General features: G+C 40.9%; 1 protein-coding gene across 1 annotated transcript; it reads right to left on the bottom strand.

The window, feature by feature from the left end:
- Positions 1 to 441: 441 nt before the first annotated feature.
- Positions 442 to 1,593, bottom strand: LOC149139535 (uncharacterized). The gene has a single exon (XM_089450759.1). The coding sequence runs from the start codon at positions 1,591 to 1,593 to the stop codon at positions 442 to 444; it is 1,152 nt and encodes a 383-aa protein (XP_089306885.1).
- Positions 1,594 to 22,091: the final 20,498 nt, after the last annotated feature.

Genomic DNA, 22,091 nt, shown 5'->3' with positions numbered 1-22,091 from the left:
TGCACTCTTGCGTGCAGGCAACAACATCAAAGATGTTTCGGCCCTTTAAGAAAGCATGCTGGTTGGGGGAGAGAGCAGAAGCCAGAGTCCCTTTGATTCTTTCTGCGATAATCTTTGAAATAATCTTGAAAGTGATATTGCACAGAGATATGGGCCTGAAGTCCAGAAAGGAAATAGGCTCTTCCTTTTAGGGGATAAGCGCGATGTAGGTAGATGAGGTGTATGAATGGATGCTCCCCGAAATCCTGGATGCTTCCACCATGCTGAGCAGGTCCCTTTTGAGCAGATCAAAGAAGTGAATAAAGAAATCTATAGACCATCCATCGGGTCCGGGGGATTTATCTTTTTTAAAAGATTTCATTATCTCAAGTAGCTCCTTCTCTGTTACTGGAGAGAAAAGGGCCTCATTTTTGGCTTGGTCAAACATCTCCGGCACTCTGTCTAAATATCGTTGAATACAACCTCATTACTCCTGCTGTATTGTTTTTTAAAGAAATCCATTGCCAAATTAGAAATTTCCTCCTGGGAGGAAGCTGTGTTACCCTGTTCGTCCTTTATCTTCCATATAAAGTTCCTTGCTCTCCTAGCATTTGCATATTTGTGAATTTTTTTTGTATTTTTATCACCTTTCTCCAACCAAAGTGCCCTGCTTTTGAGCCTCCATTTGGCTTCCTCTTGATTCAACAGCCTTTGTTTTTCTTTCTCCAAGATTCTAATACGATTTTTCACCTCAAGGGAACATGAAGTGTAATCTGTGGATGCCAGAAGGATGTCTAGATCCTGTTGAATCATTTGAAGATCTTTTTTATCCTTTTGATGTTTTCGAAATTGCCATTTTTTAATCAGATCCCTTAATTCTTTCAATTTTTCTCTGAAAGAGGAGTAAAAAAAGACTTTGTCCCGGTCCTTGATTCTTTTCCACTCCCTCTGAATGAAATCATTAAAGGCTGAATCCAGAAGGAGGCCTTCATCAAACTTGAAAGAATACCCTTTACGAAAGAGATTGTCTGGCCAGGCTAAGAGAATCGGAAAATGATCCGATATCAGGATATTTTCCACGGAGAGGCGTGGCATTCCAATTCTGTCAATGATATCAGCACAAATGAACACCCTATCAAGCCTTTTTGCAATATAGGCATCGCCTACTCTTCCATTTGACCAAGATGGTTTCATAGTCACCGGGATTATATCAATCAATTTTCTGTTGAGCATCTCTTCATTTATGTAGTCCGCCAGACCATTATTTATCTTTCCTTGACCCCATACTTCATTAGATTTTAAAGCCACGTTCATGTCACCAGCTATAAGGAGATAGTTTATATCAAGCAGATCAGAGGCAAAAAATCTGTTCCAGAAGGCGAAGCGAGATTTGTATGGAGCATAAAGATTTAATATATTTATCGGAAAATCCCATCCCCTGATAGATGCTGATATTATAATCCCTGCATAGCATTTATATGCCTTTGCTCGAACCCGAGAGGGGTCCCACAGAGTAGCCATGCCACCCGACAAACCATTAGCTTCTGTAGCTGCAATGAACCAGTTCGGAAGCATTTTCCGGAAATATGCGATTGAATCTTCCTTATTGTGCATTGTTTCCTGGATTAGGATGATAGCAGCCCTAGAATGGAAGAAAAAATCTTTTAGCGTTATGAATTTGGGATCAACGCCAAGACCCCGAATATTGCAAGAGATGATAGGGATCATTTGGAAGATTCTGCAGCCCAGCTCGCTCTAAGGGGCTGTGGTTCTGAGACTTCAAGGATTGGGATCTCAACCAGTGATAAATTCCTGATGCCTTCATTTGAGACTGTAGTCCTACCACGAAAATGACGGCTTCCTCCTCTGGCTTTTTCCCGAACAGTAATATTTCTTGCCGAGTTTGGACTTATGGAAGGCGAAAGGTTTGGTCCAGGCTTATGAATCGTAAGCGGCTGTAATTCAAGGGATACATTGTCAAGCAAATGGTCTAAGTTACTATCAAAGAGGTTTACCGGTGAGGATGACGGGGAATTAAGGGGGGTCAGACCACCATCCTTTTCTTTCCCCTTGAGGATTCGGAGAGTTGAGTTTTCCGGGGAAGATGAGGAGATTGGAATAGGGATCGAGCCAACAGAAAAATTCGCCTCCTTGGGGAGACTTTGAGATGAAACAGGAGCGTAATCTTCCTGTTGCATAGACGGCGGCGAGGGGATAGGACCATCTTCCTTGGGCTCAATAAAGGGAGACTTTTGAAGAACTGACTGCATACCGAGGAGAGGACTGTCATCCGATCCTGGGCATACAGGATCCAGTTTTTGCGTGAGATCCTCCATGTGCTTATGATGGTCTGGCTGGAACCTTTGCTGACCTGGACTATAGAGATGAAATGAAGATGAAATAGGAGAAGATTGGCTTCCATTTATAAAAGATTTTTTAATATGCTTTCTGTTCCCAAGAAGTTTTGAACTAGGGCAATTTTTAACAAGGTGCCCTGTCTTCCTACAGGCTGCGCACCTGAACGGAATACCTCAGAAGTCTAGCCTTTGATTGATGGATTGATTCTTCCAACTGATCTGGATATGATCAGGGTAGCCCCCCCTGAAAGGTCTTTGAATGAGGATCCATGCAATACGTTTGTCTCTTTCACCCCGACACCATGGGTCCACATAGACAAAACGGCCAATAGCATTACCTATCATTTCCAAGGACTCTTTTGACCACAGTTCTAAAGGAAGATTTGGACATTTAACCCAAATCAAATTGTTGACAGGAGTATTTTTCAGAGGGTCAAAACCTATATACCACCTGTACAGAGCAAGAAAGCTTCTCTTATATACCCATGGCCGTTTCTGAATGGCCTCTGCATCAGCTGCGGATTGAAAGTTGAAGCAATACCAGTCCTTCATTAGGCTGGATATAACCGGGACGTAACCTAATACCGGTTTCCAAAAACTAGCTAGCCAATTCCTCATGTCACAATCAGACATTTCAGGGAAATGCCATTTCCCAATCAAGGCCAAGTTCTGTAGGCTTTCAATTCTCTGATCTAGTTGAGATATATCTATCCTCAGAGCCCGAGGCGGGAGGGAGGTTTTAACAGGTTTTTGATGTTTATTAAATTTTCTGTTCCCTTCCTTTATAGATGGGGCTCCTCTTGAGGAACATGGTTTTATTACCATCTCGTCCAGCGTGGCAAGGGAGGCATTTGACCAGACATGCTCCGCGTCCTCAGCAGCCTTTACAAGCTCTGCCGTTTCCACGGAGTTATAAAGCTCTTCCATCATCCCCTTCACATCGCCTTTCCCGAGAAAAGGAGTGGACTCAGAAGATCCCAGAAAGATTAAGATTTGAATTTACCTGGGAGGCATTTGACCAGACATGCTCCGCGTCCTCAGCAGCCTTTACAAGGTCTGCCGTTTCCACGGAGTTATAAAGCTCGTCCATCATCCCCTTCACATCGCCTTTCCCGAGAAAAGGAGTGGACTCAGAAGATCCCAGAAAGATTAAGATTTGAATTTACCTACCACCTTTTCCAGACCAAGATTTGAATTTACCTACCACCTTTTCCAGACCACTCTTGCTGATTAAAAAGGGAGCCTTTGAGAGGGAAATAAAGAAGACAACTTTCAGGAACAAGGTACTGAGAATTAAATGGTCACGGCTTATATGAATAGAAAATCGGATCAAAAGGACTTTAAGAGAAGTACTAGAGATGACAGAAACTTCTTCATGCAGGCAAAAAATGGCAGCGGGGGCAAATCGCGAAATCCCGAAACAGATATATTCCAGGATTCGGGATAATGACTTCGTACTTCTATTTTGAACTGTATTCCTGCCTTCTCCTTGCCCGTTGAAAATGGAACGGAACGGAACAATTACAGATAACGGAAGATGGAGACTCGAACTTGCCGGAATTCGAAGTCAGGATCTCTGCAGAGTAACCTAGGGTTGAACTTGAGACTTGTCACACAAAAGGCAGCAGCAATAGACTTTCACAATGCACCACCAGTATCCAATCTTGAATCTAACGTCATTGCATGGTTTGTAGATAACAAAAAGGTTTCTAAGATTATGGAAGAGAGTTTTCAGCGTCTTGTAGGAGACTTATAGGAATATAGGGAAGCAAACCACCAGACTATTCAGAGATCATTGCTACTCTACTCACATACCTTTTTTTAAAATACTAGCGGAGATAAGAATTTCAGATGACATAATTGGCATTCATGACTATATGAGCATCAAAATATTGAAAACACAGAAGTGAGAGGAGCTGAGGGTTAGACTAAAACAGGAGCCGATACCGAACCGCCAACCACGTGAATACAGCGGAGACCGAAGAGACATCGACTGGCCAGGCGAGCCGTGTGCCAGTGCTGCTAGCGGAAGAAAGAAAAAACGGAGGAGGAGAGGCACTGAGATGAAGCGTTCATACCCCGTAAGATGGGGAGTTTAATATGCTTAAAACTTGAATTTCTTCAATCATCACCAGAAGGTCAGGGATTTAATGTAAATAAAACTCAAATATTCGTTTCGCGAGAATCATTCAACTCTGTAAGCCAGCGAAGACGTCATCATTTTGATTGAGCCAAGCTCCGAGAGGCTCGAGCTGACCATTTCATTTTGGTCTTCATGTAATTTCCATTGCTGTATTCTACAATAGTGCTGGAAAGCGAAACTAGGGAACCCGGTGGGAGCCAGGTTTGGTTTATCGACTTTTCCAGGAAGCAGAACACAGGGAATGGGTACTATTATATTTCCAACAAAATAACCTAAAATATGATAAATGATTGCATTTTCTTTACTCTAAATAGAAGTCAAAAGCCAAAAATATAAAATATATTAATTTAAGAAAAAAAACAAAAAAAAAATCCTAAAAAATGATAAATGATTGCAATCACTCAAAATCTTTTGTTCAGAACGAAAAAAGCTTTAAATATACAGGAATGGTTCATCATCATCCACTCCATTACAACATTCATGACATCTGGGTAAGCATATCATGCATCCCCACCAGAAATTAACAGGTCTAATAAACTACGCAAAATATGTAAAGTCCATAAAAAATATAAAGTAGGCAAGGATATAATCATCAGAATAGTGTCCAATAATGGATCCATGCCTTCTATCTAGGCAAATGAGTCCTAGTGTAGTTGGAACGCTGTTGGGATAAGCAAATTATCATACAGAAATTTACAAAAAAAAGGTTGGAGAAGAAAAGAAGTTACCCTCGAAATGGAAATTTACCAACTTCAAAAACATTTTGTTCCCATGTTACCTCCATATGCATATTACCGATCTTACCGTGCAGTCCCTTTTTCAATAGTCCATCAGCTTCCTTGTTTTGTTCTCTACCAATATGGTATAATGTGGAGTCGTTGTGTTGTTGCCATAGAAGATCAATTCTCCCCAGCCAGCCGAGTAGCAAGGGATTGTTTATGGTTGCTTTGCCTTTGACTTGTTCAATGATAATCTTGGAATCTCCATATATATGAATGTGAGGAATGCCAAGGAAATTATGGAACCAAAGGAGGCCCCATAGTGCCATGGCTTCCGCCCTGGTGTTGGTGCCTCTACCTCCATTCCAGTAAACCATGTAGGACAAATCAGTTGATATTGCTATCCAAAAACCACAGCCACAGGTGTTCCTTTGTGCAGCCCCATCAAAGAAACCCATTGGATATTCCATCTGCATGTCGATTTGCTTGTGTTGTCTGATTCTGGAGCATGTGGGTTGTGTGGAGTGTATGGAAAGATTGGTGATGGTTCTTTCAAAAACCATGGAAAATTCTTCTGAGGAATTCTGGAAAATGTACTTATTTCTCCAATTCCAAATCGCCCAGAAAAGGAAAAGTGGGATGATTCTCCATGTAGATTTATGTGTACTCCACCATTTCAAAGATTCCACAATGCAGTCATGTTGAATATAAGGAAAACCAATGAGGGATGAAAGTTTTTTCCATACCTGTACTGTATACGGACATTGGAGAAATATATGGTTATTGTTCTCTACATCCCTTTTGCATATGGAGCATATGTCAGGTCCATGCCATTTCCTCTTCTGCAAATTTTCCCATATAAGATTTTTGTTGTGGTAGACCAGCCATGTGAAGATGATAATTTTATTTGGGATTTTGGTTTTCCAGAAGGCATATAAGACTTGATGCTCTCCCTGTCTAGCATCCATGTTGCATAGAGTTAAGTATGTATCAACAACGATAATATTATCTGATGCCATCTTCCCAGTCCATATGATTTTATCATGTGATCTCGTACGAAAAATACCGAGTTGCTTCATGCCAGCAGTGATCTGGTTCCACTCCATGTCCATTTTCCCAAACAGACCTATCTCCTGTGCACTTTTCCATATGGGGTACAGGCCCTGCCAATGAGCAATGACTTGGCACCAAAAGTATATGCCACATCCATTTAAGAATTGTATAAGCCCCTCATAAATATTACAGTCAATGCCAACACCTGGAATCAGATCAACACCGATGAGGATTCTGTTGCCAGATTGCATCTTCCATGCAAGATGTTGGATAAATATTTTTGCAATCTTAAGAAAACTAAGCCAGATAGCCGATCCATGATTGGTTCCAATGGTGCCTTTACGATACCAAAACAAGAAGTCTTGATCCTTAAGGTATTTATGTTAGATGACCCTACTCCAAGTGCCAGACCCAAATATACCCCTCCAAAGAGATTTGATCAATAGTGACCCCCCAAAACGACGCAGGTCCATGACTCCCCATCCACCCATTCCCTTTGGGTAAGAGATGTTGGATAGCTTGACCAAATGATATTTTTTTGACCATGGATCCCCCTCGAGATGAAATTAGCCATTATACGATTTAGACAGTTGATAATAGAGACAGATATAAAAAATATGTGCCCAGTAAACCCCCAATTGAGTAAGGACTGCTTGGGTGAGTATGACCCGACCCCCTAGAGACAGACACCTAAATTCCCACCCAGAAATCCTTTTGAAAAAACGATCTACAAGCCATTGCCATCAGCAATTCTGTAACTACAAGGTTTAATACGATATCCAAGGTATTTCATACCATTTTGGATCATCACTGCCTCGATGCCAAAAAGATTTTTGATATATGCAATAGAATCCATGTCACATTGTCCATGATACAAAATAGATTTATGAACATTCATATGCAAGCCAGTGGCATTTGCAAATCTTCTGAAAATATGAAAAAGACATAACCATGCAAGTCGACATAACATACCCATGATGAGTACATCGTCGACAAGTAAACCATGTAATACGCTGATGTTGTTTCCCATCTGCAGAGCCTAGAATTGTTCTTGTGAAACCGCCCTTTTTATGTGCAAGCTCAGCCCATCCATTTCCAAAATGAAAAGCAGAGGTGAGAGGGAGCATCCCTGGTGGAGACCCCGACCAACCCGGAAGAAGTTAGATGGATATCCATTTATGATAACATCATAATTGACATTAACAACACACGCCATGATCCAATCGACACATCTGGGCTGTAGACCAATTTTGATGAGAACCAGTCTGAGGAAACCCCAATCCAGATAGTCATAGGCCTTCTGTAAGTCGACTTGCATAATTGCAACATTTAATTGTTTGGAATGTATCATATGCATGCATTCTTGTGCATTTGCAACAACGTCATGTATAAGCCTGTCCTAGAGGAAGCCGTGTTGTTCAGGTGAAATATGGTGTGATAGAGTGCAATGCATATGACCAACAATGGTTTTTGAAATGATTTTGTAAATGAGATTGCAGAGTGATATAGGTCTGAAGTCTACAAAGCTAGTTGATGGACAATGCTTCGGGATGAGTGCAATATAAGTGGAGGTGATATGGTTATGAATATTACTAGTGATCCTCGACTCCTCCACCATGCCCAATAAGTCTTCTTTGAACAGATCAAAGAAATGGGTGAATAGTTCTACCGTCCATCTGTCCGGTCCCGAACTTTTATCACCCTTGAAGGATTTTAGAATGCCAAGTAATTCCCCTTCTGTGACCTCCTTAAAAAGTTCATCATTTGAATCCTCATCATACATAGTCAGGTATGGTTCAATCCCCCATATGAGGTCCTCCGCAACAATATCTTCATTATGGCCATATGCACTTTGGAAATGGGCGATGACGAAATTACTAATCTCCTCCTGTGTCTGGTCTAGATGTATTGTCCATCAGCGCTTTTTATCCCCCATATAGTGTTGATGTTGTGTCGGTGATTTGCATAGCGGTGGAAGAATTTAGTGTTGTGATCACCTTCCTTGATCCATAAAGCCCGACTTTTCAACCGCCATGTGGATTCCTCTATAGAGAGGAGTTGTTTCTTCTTTAGCTCAAGGGCATGTATACGAGACCGAGTAGTAGCAGATAGACAGTTGGAGGACATCATAGGGAGTAAAGAATCCAGTTCCCGCTGAATGTCAAGGAGATCCTTTTGCAGGTCCCTATATTTCTATTTCTGCCAAGATTTGACCTCCCCGTGAAGGATGTCTAGTTTGTCAAGTATGTTAACCATAGGGGAAGGACCATTTGCACAAACACAACCCCATGTATCCATCACCAGCTTATTAAAGTCCGGATCCTCAAGCTAGGTCCTATTAAATTTGAAGGGTATGCCCATGCGAATATCCATTCGCCTCCATTGCAATGTGATGGGTCTATGGTCGGATATAAAATTGCTGATGATATCTGTGTGGACATCACCAAGATGGCCCAACAACTGTTCATGAACCAAAAAACGATCCAGTCGCTTGGCAACATATGCCTCGCCAGTGCGACCATTGTCCCATGTGGGAGCCATTTTCGCAGGGCATATATCCACAAAGTTGTGCATCAGAATGGCATCACAAATCATCCCAACCAGGGGATCAATCTTCCTAGTGCGACCCCACACTTCTTCCAGTCCGATAGTGCAATTGAGGTCCCCAACGATGATGAGTGAGACCAATTCCATCATACCAGAAGTTATCAACATGTCCCAAAATATAGACCTATCCTTATATGGAGCATAAATGTTCAGGATATGAACACGACCACCCAGGCTTCAGATGTTTCCCTCAAGCAAAATGCCCGCAAAGCACTTGTAGGCTTTAATCTTGACCCACCGAGGGTCCCATATGGCCACCAGACTACCAGAGAGGCCAACAATAGCAGTAACAAAAATATACCAGTTCGGAAACATTTTCCGAAAATATTGAACAACTTGTGGAACAGAATGCATGGTTTCTTGTATAAGGATGATGTAAGGATGCAGAGTGGAAATGAGACGCTTGAGAGCGAGGTATTTCGGGGCAGTCCCCCGACCCTTGATGTTAGGGAAATGATAAAAGTCATGAGAGTTCATTTTCGGGCATCCGTGCTCTAAGGGCCCGTGAGGGAGGGATGTCAGCGAGCGATCCAGAAAGCGATCCATGGGAGAGGAATGCGGGTTAGGCTTGGGTCGTCCCTGAAAATGACGACTACCATGATTTTGTTTCCATCAGACTGTAATATTCCCTGCCGAGGATGGGCTGATGTGAAGCCAGAAGGTTTATGAATGGTGAGAGTGCATAAATCCAGCGTTTTCCTTTGTAAAAGGAAGTCCAAGTCACTACCAATAGAGTTAGAGGGAGATGCTAGTGGCGAATTAGGTGGCGTGACACTATTCCTAGGATCCTTAGCCCTATTAGGGAAGCGGGAGGGTGACGGTGAAGGAACGTATGAAATATGTGAGGTGGATGGAATGTCGTGGTATGGATGGGGTGCCGAAAACGGAGCAGGTATTTCCTAACAGGGGTAAGGCCCTAGAGAAGGTTGATGGATGCATGGGACAAGACTAACAAGAATCAGAAAATTTGATATGGTAGAGGATATCGAGGAAGACGGAACCGTAATGGGCGAAGAGCCATATATGGAAGAACCAAAAGCATGAGGTCGGTTAGAATTAGGGCCACGTAACATACCTGTCTGTTGCCAATGTGGAGCACCATGTTGCCCATTCGAACCAAGACGACCCCTGCCAGAGTGTGACATCGATGAACCGCCAAAACATTTTCGACCATGCAATCGACCTCCCGGTTGACGTGGGCACTGAGCCATCAGATGTCCAGTATGGTGGCAAAACGAGCACCTGAAGGGTACCCCCAGTAGTCCAGCCTCTGAGATAATTGGGTGTCACCCCAGTGTAGTTCAATGTGGTCCGAAAAACCCCCCCAATACTCCTTCTCAATAAGTATCCAAGCGACTCTTTTTTCTGGAGCCCCCAAATAGCGTGGGTCAACATAAACAAATTTTCCAATTGCATTGCCAATATCCATTAGAGCCTGCTTAGTCCATAACTCAATTGGCAAGCCAGGCAATTTCACCCAGATCAACTTGTTCTGCGGTGTGTTATGAAGTGGATTATACCCGATATACCATGAGTGGAGAGCTAGGAATCTCTTTCCATTTATCCACGGGATAGCTTTGATTTTCTCCAAGTCCTCCTGACTGAGAAAATGAAAGCTATACCAACCTTTCAACAGGCGAACAACAGTCGGCAAGTACCCAAGCATAGATTTCCATTTCCTTTCGACCCAATTTCGCATCTCAGAGTCACTCATTTCAGAAAAGTACCACCTGCCGACGAGAGCCCGTTTCTGGAGGCTGGTTATATGATCAAATAGAGCAGCATTGTCCAAAGCCAGAGCTGGAGGTGGGGTGATGGTTTTGATAGATCGATGTCGTTGCTTGGAACGTTGACCATGAATTGCATGCGTGCCACCCTGTGGAATAGGAAGCGCATGATCACCATTTGACACCCGGTCATCCCTTAGGATAACGTGCCATGCATCGAGGGAGCGTGGGCCACTACAACATTTGTAGCCAGATGTGTTTTTTCAAAGAGACTCAGCATCTAAGGTGGCTCGGATGAGAGCCTCGTTGGTAGACACGTTGGATGCCAGACCTTCCATGATCCAAATTTGGAAAGAGAAACACACAAAGAATACCCGTAGGCCCCTCTAACAAATTAAATGAGAAGTGCAGGGAAGTAGATGGGAAAATCAAGATGGAATGTCCCGAATTAATCACTCCATACCTCGGGATCAGGTATGCAACATTCACGAGGGAGAGAGAGAAAGCAGGGATTAAATAATCCAACCCGCGAAGGATTAGGATGTCGCAAGAAGGTCAACCAAAACGGGAAAATGCCAAGGGTACTGACACAAGGAATAATCTGCTAGATTTGGAGTGATGATCAGGGCTAGAGATCACATGGGAAAGTGTCCGGATGACGTGTGGCCATAAATGTGATGTGTTGTAAGGTGGTACATGCCACCTACCCATTGTGAATTGAGACAACTGCTAGAAAAGGTAGTATTCCGACAATCGGAAAATAACCAGAGGGAGCCTAGCACTGATGGCCCATCGAAACCAGAAGAAAACCAGAGATAACGCAAGGAAATAATAGTAAATGGAAGGCCTACAATCCCTCATAGCCCATGAATGAAGACAACCACCAGAAAAGGCAGTATTTCGGCAATCAGAAAATAACCAGATGGAGCCCAACATCGATGGCTCATCAAATCTAGTAGCAAAGCAGAGAGATGGCAAGGAAATAACAGTAAATGGAAGGCCTACAATCCGTCACAGCAGCAACAAAAATAACACCCAACGCAGAGCATCCAATAGTTACAAATGCGGAAACCAAAATGCTTACAGGGTCTAGAAATAACGATGGAGTTGGTCCACTGGTGCCAATGCAGAATGTAAATGTTTGAATTCAAATAGGAGTGCAACCCAGAAGAAAATGTAGATAAAAAATCCCAAATAGGATTAAAACCGGACGACATATGGTCGAAAAAAGAGAGGATGAAAGTGGGTGGTGAAGATGCAGTATAGAATGTAAATAGCAAGTGAAAATATCAATAGAATGTGACAGAGTTCTAACAGCAATAGATTGAGAATTAACATGATAATACCCCTATAAGCCCATAGAAGTATATACCTAAACAGAGTTGAGCAAGCTGAGAAAAGGTGAAAAAATCCAAACAATATATCTAGATGCTAATAAACCCACCTATAATGGCCACCAGGAGAGCCTATTGATACTAGATAGAGCAATTCAGCCCAAGAACTAGTGTTGCATACCATAAACCCCCCTCAAACCATGTTGTTGGCATTATGATGTATGTGTTGTACTTGATGGAAACCCACTTGTAGCAGAACATCTCACTTGTATATGGTAACGAGATTGTTACTGAGAAATCTAGTGTCTATTCAGAACTGCTAGTCCCACTAAGACGGGTAGCTATCTTAGAAACAAACAGATTAAAGTTACTTGTTTTTCCTGTACGAGAGAGAGATGAGAAAGAAGCAGAGAGTACCAACCTCAGTCTTCCACTTGGCTCCTTGCTTGTTTCCTTTCCCCTTTGACAGAATCTCGCCACTGCTTCCTTACTTGTCTTGCTTCAAAGAGCACCTGTAGATTCACAGCAGCATAATACCATCAAAGCATAGAGATCTTTCACTGTAAACAATATAGGATCAGATATATATTGACCATACAAATGAATATATCAATACAATATTCAGAGATACACAAGAATATGGAGGAAAAATCAAATAGCTTTATTAGTAAAAGTAGTAGAAGAGAGGATTACAACCACTTGGTCTGACCCAGCGCCATCCTCCCAGCATGAAAGCCCCCTTCACCTCATACAAAGCAAGATCACCCAACAATGTCTTCAAAGAGAAACCAACAACACCTCTTTGCAAATTACCCAATTCCAACCTTCGGATCTCTGGGATGAGGGATCCATTTATAGATATTTGCAGGGGGGTGAGTCAGCTTCTGGGATTTTGATTAGTGTCATCTCTCTGATAGTTCTTGATTCCACTTGGAGATTTCATGATCTCTTACTCATCCTTGGGCGAACTCAGGGAGGCAAGTGTCAAATGAGTAGCTTCTAGAAGATTCTCAGGGTCTCCACCTAGCAAACTACTTGTGCCATTTGTCTGCTCTCGCTCATCACACCCTATAGAAGGGCTTTCCAGTATGCATCGCACTTTTTGCATGTGGCAGGTGAGATGCATCGCACCCTTTGCACTGGGCAATCTGTATGGTCCTGCTTTGACCAGTTCTGAGTGGTTTTTCATGGAAAACTTCTGGGAGATGATGTAATCAGCTAACCTTGCTCCTTTAGGGTATGAAACAACACTTTTAGGGACTTAGAAGCCCTTGGTTTATGGACATATGTGATTGGGGTTGCAGTGCCCAAATATGTCTATAACAGTTGCCCCCTAAAGCATGAGGTCGTAAATCTTTTGATGTCGGGTGAAATGCTTTATAATGAGGATCCGAGGTTTTTCGCACTGGAAGGTGACCTGTAATAAGATACAATACAATACATTATCTTCATAATATTTTCATGATCTAGCTGAGGCGGGCATTCCCATGCTCAGCTTGATAAATTCATTTTCATGTACATAGGACAGACAACCGTCTGTGTGTAGACTGATGATTTTGGTAGAGCCATCATCCCTTAGTTTGGATGATTATCTATGCAGCAATGATGCACATTTGATTTCTTTATTTTCTTGAATATATCGTAGCCCGGATGGATGAAACTAGATCCGGGGTCTTCAAAACTCGTTCAATCTTCGCCCAAAAGTACAAGTCGATCCATGTGAAAAGATGTTCTGATGTCGAACATGGAAGGACATCGCCTGATTACCAACCAATGATGTAAGCTGTTAACAGATGCGAGAGGAATCACCGATGATGATGATGACCCTCAAGGTACTGCAGTATAATTCACGTGGTGCAAATACATGAGTTGATGTCGAACACCACGCAAAATCTTTCGGTCGAAGGCCATTAGTGTAAACCTGTGGCCGGAAGTGAGAAACTTGCCATTGAGGCATGCAAGGTTCAAAGTACTGGAAGGGTTATCCCTAGGTCGGCTTCTTGGATAATGAGCTGATGTCGACAAGAAGTGACCCGTCGTAGGAGGGCATTAATGGATCCCACATCTATGACACAGAACGGAGCAAATGATCTTGTAGAGGTGAAAACGATCTGATGATACAGGGTTCAGGGTGGCGGTCATGAAAGAATGAAGCGTGAAGGTATTGTAGCGGATGAGACACAAGCTGGGTAGGTGAATTCTCTGAGCAACCTCTCTTGAACATATCGGTGACACTGAAATTGATTGGTAGCGTTAACCCCAAAAGTGGATGGTACGGTGGACCAATGGTGATTTGACTGGTGAACGGAATAACCCAACCCGACTCAATCATGGTGATGGAGTGAAAGTGTCATGTTCAAGAGCGAGCTGCTACCAATAAAGTTTCTTTAAGTTTTCTTCCCAATTTTCCCCAGTCATTTTTGACTAGTACCTCCTTATTTTTGTCAAGCTTGAGGAGGATAACATATGCTTGTTCTATAATTTTCCCTTCAGGCAAACCCGTCACTATGTTTTAACGAGCCTAGCGACAGTGAAACTCGCTCTTGTCTGAATGGACAAGTTTGTTGCTATTGTTTTAACGAGTTTAACGACAAGGATAACTCGGTCCTTTTCAATTTTAGAGAGTCTGAACAGAGACGAAAAGAAAAATCCAACATTCCTTTTTCGAAATATAATCCCTTAAGTTTGAAAAAGTATAAAACAATGCGAAAGGGATGACTTTTCGATAGTTTTAACGAGCTGAATAAGACAAACCCTCGATACTTTTGTGTAATAATCCCTTAGGTCCAAAAAGATTAAAATATAGAGGAGGGATAACACTTCCAATCACTTTAACAAGCTGGAGAGGCCAATTGCTCAGCAATCTTTTCATATTTTACGAGTCAGATGAAAAGAGCTTAAAGGAGACTCGTTTTTTGAGGAACAAGTGATGTTTTCAGATAGCAGCTAGTTCCAGGTAAGGTTTGGAACTTCCCAATCACGACAGTGTAAAGAAGGTGGCTAATAGGATCACTTGTCATAGCTGTTCCTTAAAAGGGGTAAACAATCAAATGGAGGTGAATGATCAGCTAAAACAGAGTGGAGGTGATGGTAAGAACACGACCAAGGCTTAAAAGCTGATGATAATCATTCACAATGGTTATTTACCAGAGGTGGGTTCATTTTTTAATGAGCTTAAATTCTGGTGGAACATATGCTCATTGCCAGGTTTAATTTTTAACGAGCTTGAACTTCACGTAAAACTGCTCGTGATAATGGTCATTGATATTCGATTCACCCTTAACACTATTTTCTTTTGACGGTCGTACTACCATTTCATTTGGAGTTGTGATTGTTGGAGCTCTGGAGGTGTTTTCCCCCTCGATTTTCATTAGCTGATTCCGGGAGATTCTGTGGACGATTTTCGGCGCTGTCTGGAACAGGTAGGAGCTAAACCTGAGCTCTTCAATTGCATTCTTTCCTTTTTGAATTATGAGCATGTTTTCCTGCTTTTCTGGGCCTCTGGGGTTTGAACATTTCATTCTGCCCACATTTCGTTTTAATTTTAATATTATAATACTATAATATAATTAACTATTACTCCATTTTTTATTTATTACTAACTAATATTTTCAAAATTAATTTATTTTACATAAACTTTTAATTTATATTCATTAATATATTTACATCATTTATATATTAATTCTAACATTGTCCCTTACATTTTAATTTTAATATTAATAACCAAAATTTTTTTCTTTTTAAAATTAATTAAAATAATAAAATGAATAAAAAATTTATATATATTAATATTAATTGACCCTTTATCCGAGTCAATCTAGCCGTTATCCAGTCAATTCTAGTTGTTGGTTGTTAACCGTTAAGTCATGGGATTCTCTGCCCTATCTATTTAATGTGCTTAGTGAGATCTGCTCATTCAACTTGTCCTGACGATGAACCACACTCGCTGGTTCGAAATGCATCGACAAAAGTTTTTCTATGTGATTTTCGCCGAAGATTCCTCAACAAAATGAATTTATATGTCGCAAAACGCAAAAGACAGGTTTGGGTTAAGTTCAAGAATTTTGGGAAAGTCTGCTCATTGTAATGCGTTTGATGGAACGTCTACATTTGACTCAGTTGTTGAAACGGGTTGCGTTCTGCTTGGTGGGATTTCTTCCGTTATCTCAGGCGTTGAAACGGTTGAAGAGCGAGCATTTGTGTTTTCATCTGCGTCTAGCACATGTGCATGATTCCGGAAGGAGAAGCTTCCTGTGGGCAGCGCACTGGTTCTAAAAGGACTGGTTCCATGAGCGGAAGGTCTAGTTGTGAAACAAGGGGTAAAGCATGGACTGTTGCTCGTTCTTGAACCCTCCTTTTGGTCCACGTAGTTCAAGAACGATTTCATTTATGTGGTCAGGGACTTTAAAGACTTCCCGGCTGATTGATCACCCATTTCCCCAGGGCGCTTATCATTAGGATCTCCCTTGAAACCGTAGAGAAGCCAGAAAATGCAGATAATTAGAGCTATCAATGATGCCCCTCCTGTGATTGCGTAAAGACCCCAGAAAATATGAATGCCCAACGGTTCGGAATTTGCATATCCTCCGGAATCCATGTAAATAGTGCTACTAAACCACTTGTCTTCAATTTCCCGTATTTCTTTATCTTCTGAGAAAGATAGAACAGCCCTGGAAACGTCAGAGACAAGGCGAGAACCCTTGGGAAATACCTGTGCAGAGGATCTGGTCAGATATTGGGCATGGAAGAAGCGAAATGCACTGTAGTTTAGAAAAATGGTTTGAAGGAACTTACAAAGCCGAAGCCTCCAGTCCTGTGGATAGGTCCAACCGTTGTATACTCGCATTGAGAAGCTAGAACAATGCGAACGTAAGGAATCTCGTCGAAAATTGCAGCCACCCCATTCTCTGGGCCCTTTGCAAGAGCCTCTCCTGCTTCCTCTAGTGTCGAATATGGTCGGAGATTTTCTTTGGCGATGCCAAACGCCGGATCCTGCAGGAGGTCACCTACGAAAGACCCTTCTTGATACCCTACTGCTACTCCACTGGCACTGAGAGACGCCACATCTTGAAAAGTAGGTTCCAGTTGTGAAACTGTGAGCATAGATGTCAAACTGGCCGTATAGTTGGATTTCAAAATTAGAACTACAAATAGACATATTATAATCACAATTTGGGACAAATGGCTCAGTAACTTCTCCCCTGCAGTACAGTGGACCAGTAAGGCTGAAACACATTCAAATGGGTCATTCTAAATGGTGACAAGGCTATTTAGTTCGAAGGAGAATAACTTATAGTGTGTGAAATACAACGTCGATAACGAAAACCTGGAACGGTGGGGCGAATGAAGAAGTTAAAAGATTGGGCTATTCTAAAACAAAAAGTAGAGGAACAAAATACAGACAAAAACAGAGTATGGCGCAAATGTCAATTAGAAACTAAAACTCATAACAAAGCGCGCATCAAAATATATTTGGATTTTGATTTTCAGAAGTGGAAATACATTTACGATTAAAACAGAGGCTGCTATTCTTTTTAGCCATTGTAAAACAAAATCTACAAAGGAGTACAAACAAGATCTACAAAATTCTACTGTGTCTCTTTGTTTCACACACTGTAAATACTATGTTTTTCTCAGTGAAATATTATTTACACAAACTTGCAGCTATTTAACTAAGTGTTTCACACACAGTAAATACTATGTTTTTCTCATTGAAATATTATTTATACAAATGTGTAATTATTTAACTACTAAGTGAAGACATACATATTCTATTTGATTGCTAAGACTAAGAAGACATACATACTCTACTGCTCTAGTTTTGAACCTGTGAAGACATATATACTTTATTTGACTGCTAAGTCTACGAAGACATACATACTCTACCTGCTCTGGTTTTGAACATGTGACTTCTTAGGAGGAAACACATGCTCTTAACCATTAGGCCCACTCAAGTTGTAAACCAATATAATAATAATACATTGTTAGACCAGAGCATACATAACACACAACAGATTTATACTCAGAGACTTAGATGGCAATAGCAGAGAATAATTCATAGAGACAAACAAATGGAGAAACAAGAAGATTACTCAGTCAGAAATAGCGGAATAGATAAAACAATCATTGGAGAACAAAAATCACTTAGCATTACATAACAGGCTTGGGCCTTGGCTTTCCTTCCTTGGCCAGAGAAATTACAAATTTATAGAGTTGGAAGAAGGATCTAGAATCCTACATGTGATTCATAAATTTGGCTTCACACTTAAAATTCTCCCACTTGAAGCCAAATAAGAGTCGTCAAGTCACACCGAGTCCTACCATTCCTCTACATAACTCATGTTTATTTCGTGGTAGAATCTTAGTGAGCATATCAGCAGGGTTCCTATCTGTATGGATCTTTTCCAAGGATCACTATTCTTCCTCCAACACATGCCGGATTCAATGGTACCTTAAGTCAATGTGATTGGTTTTTGAATGAAATGCTGGGGTTTTCGCCAAGTGAATGGCACTTTGACTATCACAATATAACACATACTTGTCCTACTTTATTCTTATCTCTCCTAGGAATCGCTGCATCCACAACATCTCTTTACAAGCTTCTGTTGCAGCTATGTACTCTGCTTTTGTTGTAGAGAGGGCTACTATTCTTTGTAGCCTTGACACCCAAGATACTGCTGCACCTGCAAATGTATACATATAGCATGTAGTGGACTTTCTGGTATCCATATCTCCAGCCATATCCGCATCTGTAAGTCCTTCAAGCACAATGTCATCATGACCAAAAAATAAACAATAATGACTAGTACCCTTGAGATACCTCAAAATCCATTTTACTGCTTGCCAATGTTGTTTTCTTGGATTGGCAAGGAACCTACTCACTACTCCCACTGAATATGTAATGTCTGATGGTGTGCATACCATGGCATACATCAAACTTCCAACTGTTGAAGCATAAACAATCTTGCTCATCTCTTCTTTCTCCTTGTCATCACTAGGACATAATTCAGTACTCAGCTTGAAGTGGGCTACAAGGGATGTACCAACTGGCTTGGAATCCTTCATATTAAACCTATCAAGCACCTTCTTGATATATTTTTCTTGCGACAACCACAACCTTTTGTTTTTTCCTGTCACACATAATCTGCATGCCCAATATCTGTTGTGCTGGTCCCAAATCCTTCATTGCAAATTTGCTACCCAAATCTTTTTTCAACCTATTGATCTTATTCTTATCATGCCCAACAATCAACATGTCATCCACATATAACAATAATATGATATACTTTCCTTGGTCATACCTCTTAATATAGACGCAATGGTCAGCTTCCAACCTCTGAAAACCATGTTCCAACATGAATGAATCAAATTTCTTGTACCATTGTCGAGGTGCCTGTTTCAACCCATAAAGACTCTTTTTCAACCTACAAACAAGGCCTTCTTTGCCTTTTTCTATGAAGTCTTTTGGCTGCTCCATATAAATTTCTTCCTCTAATTCACCATGAAGGAATGTAGTTTTTACATCTAACTATTCACATTCTAGGTCTAAAGCAGCAACTAGACCAAGAATGACTCTAATGGATGACATTTTAACAACATGTGAGAAAATTTCAGTGAAGTCAATACCTTCTTTTTGGGCAAAATCTTTCACCACCAGCCTTGCTTTATACCTCTCCTTCTTTTCGTCACCTTCATGCTTAATCCTGTACACCCATTTGTTTTGTAGAGCCTTTCTACCTTTTGGGAGGTTTACCAACTCCCAAGTTTTATTCTCCTGCAAAAAGTTCATTTCTTCTTCCATTGCTTTCTTCCATTCTTCACTGTGCTCAAATTTACAAGCTTCTTGAAAACAATTAGGTTCACCTTCATCAGTCAACAAAATATAGTTTGAAGGAGGATACCTTTGTGAAGGCTTATGAGGCCTAGAAGATCTGTGAACCAACTGTGGTGGTGCATTATTAGGTTGAATCTCCTGTAAAGGTTCCTGCAAGATTCCTTCTTCTTGTTGTTCATCATTTTCCACTTGTTGTTCTTCATGCTCCTGAATTTGCTGTTCATTTTCTTGTATTGGTGGTCTGTTTTCCTACTGCTCTTCAAATCTGTCAATAACCTTCTTGACCTCCAACTCACCTATAGTCCTCTTGAACATTTCTGACTCATTAAATATAACATCCATGCTTCTAATAATTTTATGTTTAACTGGATCCCATAGACGATAACCAAAATCTTCATCTGCATATCCCAAAAAAATGCATTTCATAGATTTATCATCTAGCTTAGTTCTATTTTCTTTGAGAATATGTACGAATGCTTCACATCCAAAGATTTTCAAGTGAGAATAATTCAAAGTCTTACCAGTCCAAAATTCTTCAGGGATACCGCCATCCAAGGCTGTAGTTGGAGATCTATTTATGACGTAGCAAGCGGTCTTGACTTCTTTAGCCCAAAAATTCTTCTCCAAACCGGAATTGGACAACATACTTCGCACCTTTTCCATAATGGTGCGATTCATCCTTTCTGCGACACCATTTTGTTGAGAAGTACCAGGCACAGTCTTCTCATGCTTTATGCCAAACCTGTTACAATATTCCTTAAATGCATTTGAGAAATATTCTCCACCATTGTCTGTTCTTAAACACTTCAGCAATTTGTTAGTCTCTCTTTCAATAGCAAAATGGAATTTTTGAAATATTCCAAACACCTCACTTTTATTTTTCATAGGATATTCCCAAACCTTCCTAGATGCATCATCTATAAATGTTACAAAATATGATGCTCCTCCTAATGATTTGATGTTAACAGGCCCAAACACATCTGAGTGTACCAATTCTAACACATTTTTCTTTCTGTCATGGCCACCTCTAAGGAATGAAATCCTTCTTTGTCTACCATATATACAATGCTCACAAAGATCAAGATTGTAGGATTTCAAACTTGGAAATAAATTTTTACCTACAAGGATTTTTAAGCCCTTCTCGCTCATGTGACCTAAACACTTATGCCACAGATCTGCTAAATTTCCTTCTTTTGTGACAGCAGCCAAATCTGCTTTTGCTATCAGTGTCTTCAATGTGTATAATGTTCCTGTCTTGGGTCCTTTGGCCATGATCAATGCACTTTTGCTAATTTTCCAGCCTCCTTTTCCAAAGCTTATCGAATAGCCTTCATCATCCAGTTGTCCCATAGAGATTAAACTCATGCGCACTTCTGGTACATGCCTACCCTATTTCAACAATATATCTTGTCCATCTTTAATCTTGATCTGGACATCTCCCACTCCAACAATACTGCAAAAATGATTATTCCCCAAATGCACTCTACCATAATCACCGAGATTATATGAAACAAAACTATCTTTGCATGGGGTTACATGGTGAGATGCCCCAGAGTCAAGGATCCAATCCAAGCTACTGCTATACACATGCATCCTCTACTGAAACGGTAAACAACACATCACCATCTATGGCTACAGCAGTAGTCTCACCTTCATTTGTGCTGGATGACATGTGATTTGTACTGGACGGTCTCTGATCCTTTTGTCCTTTCTTCCACAATCGACATTGTTTCTTCATGTGCCCGGGTTTGCCACAATGAAAGTAGATGATTCTGCCTCTCCTCAATTTTGATTGGCCTTTCGATCTTGATCGCCCTTGCCGGCCTCGATCCATTCTCCTACCACGATTATCTAGAGCTAGAACCTCTCCTCCCTAGTTTTCCGCAATTGACTTGTGTTGCAGCTCCTCATTTATTAAACTACTGCTGACATCATCAAACTTCAGGGTCCCTATAGTTGCTGAAGTGCTCATAGCTACAATTAAATTTTCCCAACTATCTGGCATAGAACACATCAGCAATATGGATCTAATTTCATCATCTAAAATGATTTTAATAGGGGCAAGTTGATTAGTAATAATATTAAATGCATTCAAGTGCTCAGTAACCGAAGCACCCTCCTTCATTTTGAGATTACAAAGCTTCTTCATCAAGAACACTTTGTTTGATGCTGTGTTCTTCTCATATAGATCATGGAGCTTTTTCCATAATCCTTTTTTCGTCTTTTCTCTAGACACATTGAAATAAACATTCTTTGCTAAATATTGGCAGATTGTTGCAATCACCTTTTTATCTAGCTTATTCCACTCTTCATTTGTCATCGATGAGGGTTTCTTTGT

This window comes from Pinus tabuliformis, chromosome X (genome assembly GCF_031772625.1).
Source record: "Pinus tabuliformis cultivar Carrire ecotype Pingquan chromosome X, CPIR1, whole genome shotgun sequence".
Classification (NCBI taxonomy): domain Eukaryota; kingdom Viridiplantae; phylum Streptophyta; class Pinopsida; order Pinales; family Pinaceae; genus Pinus; species Pinus tabuliformis.
Note: the sequence above shows the minus strand (reverse complement) of the source record. Positions and strands in the feature narration are given on the sequence as shown.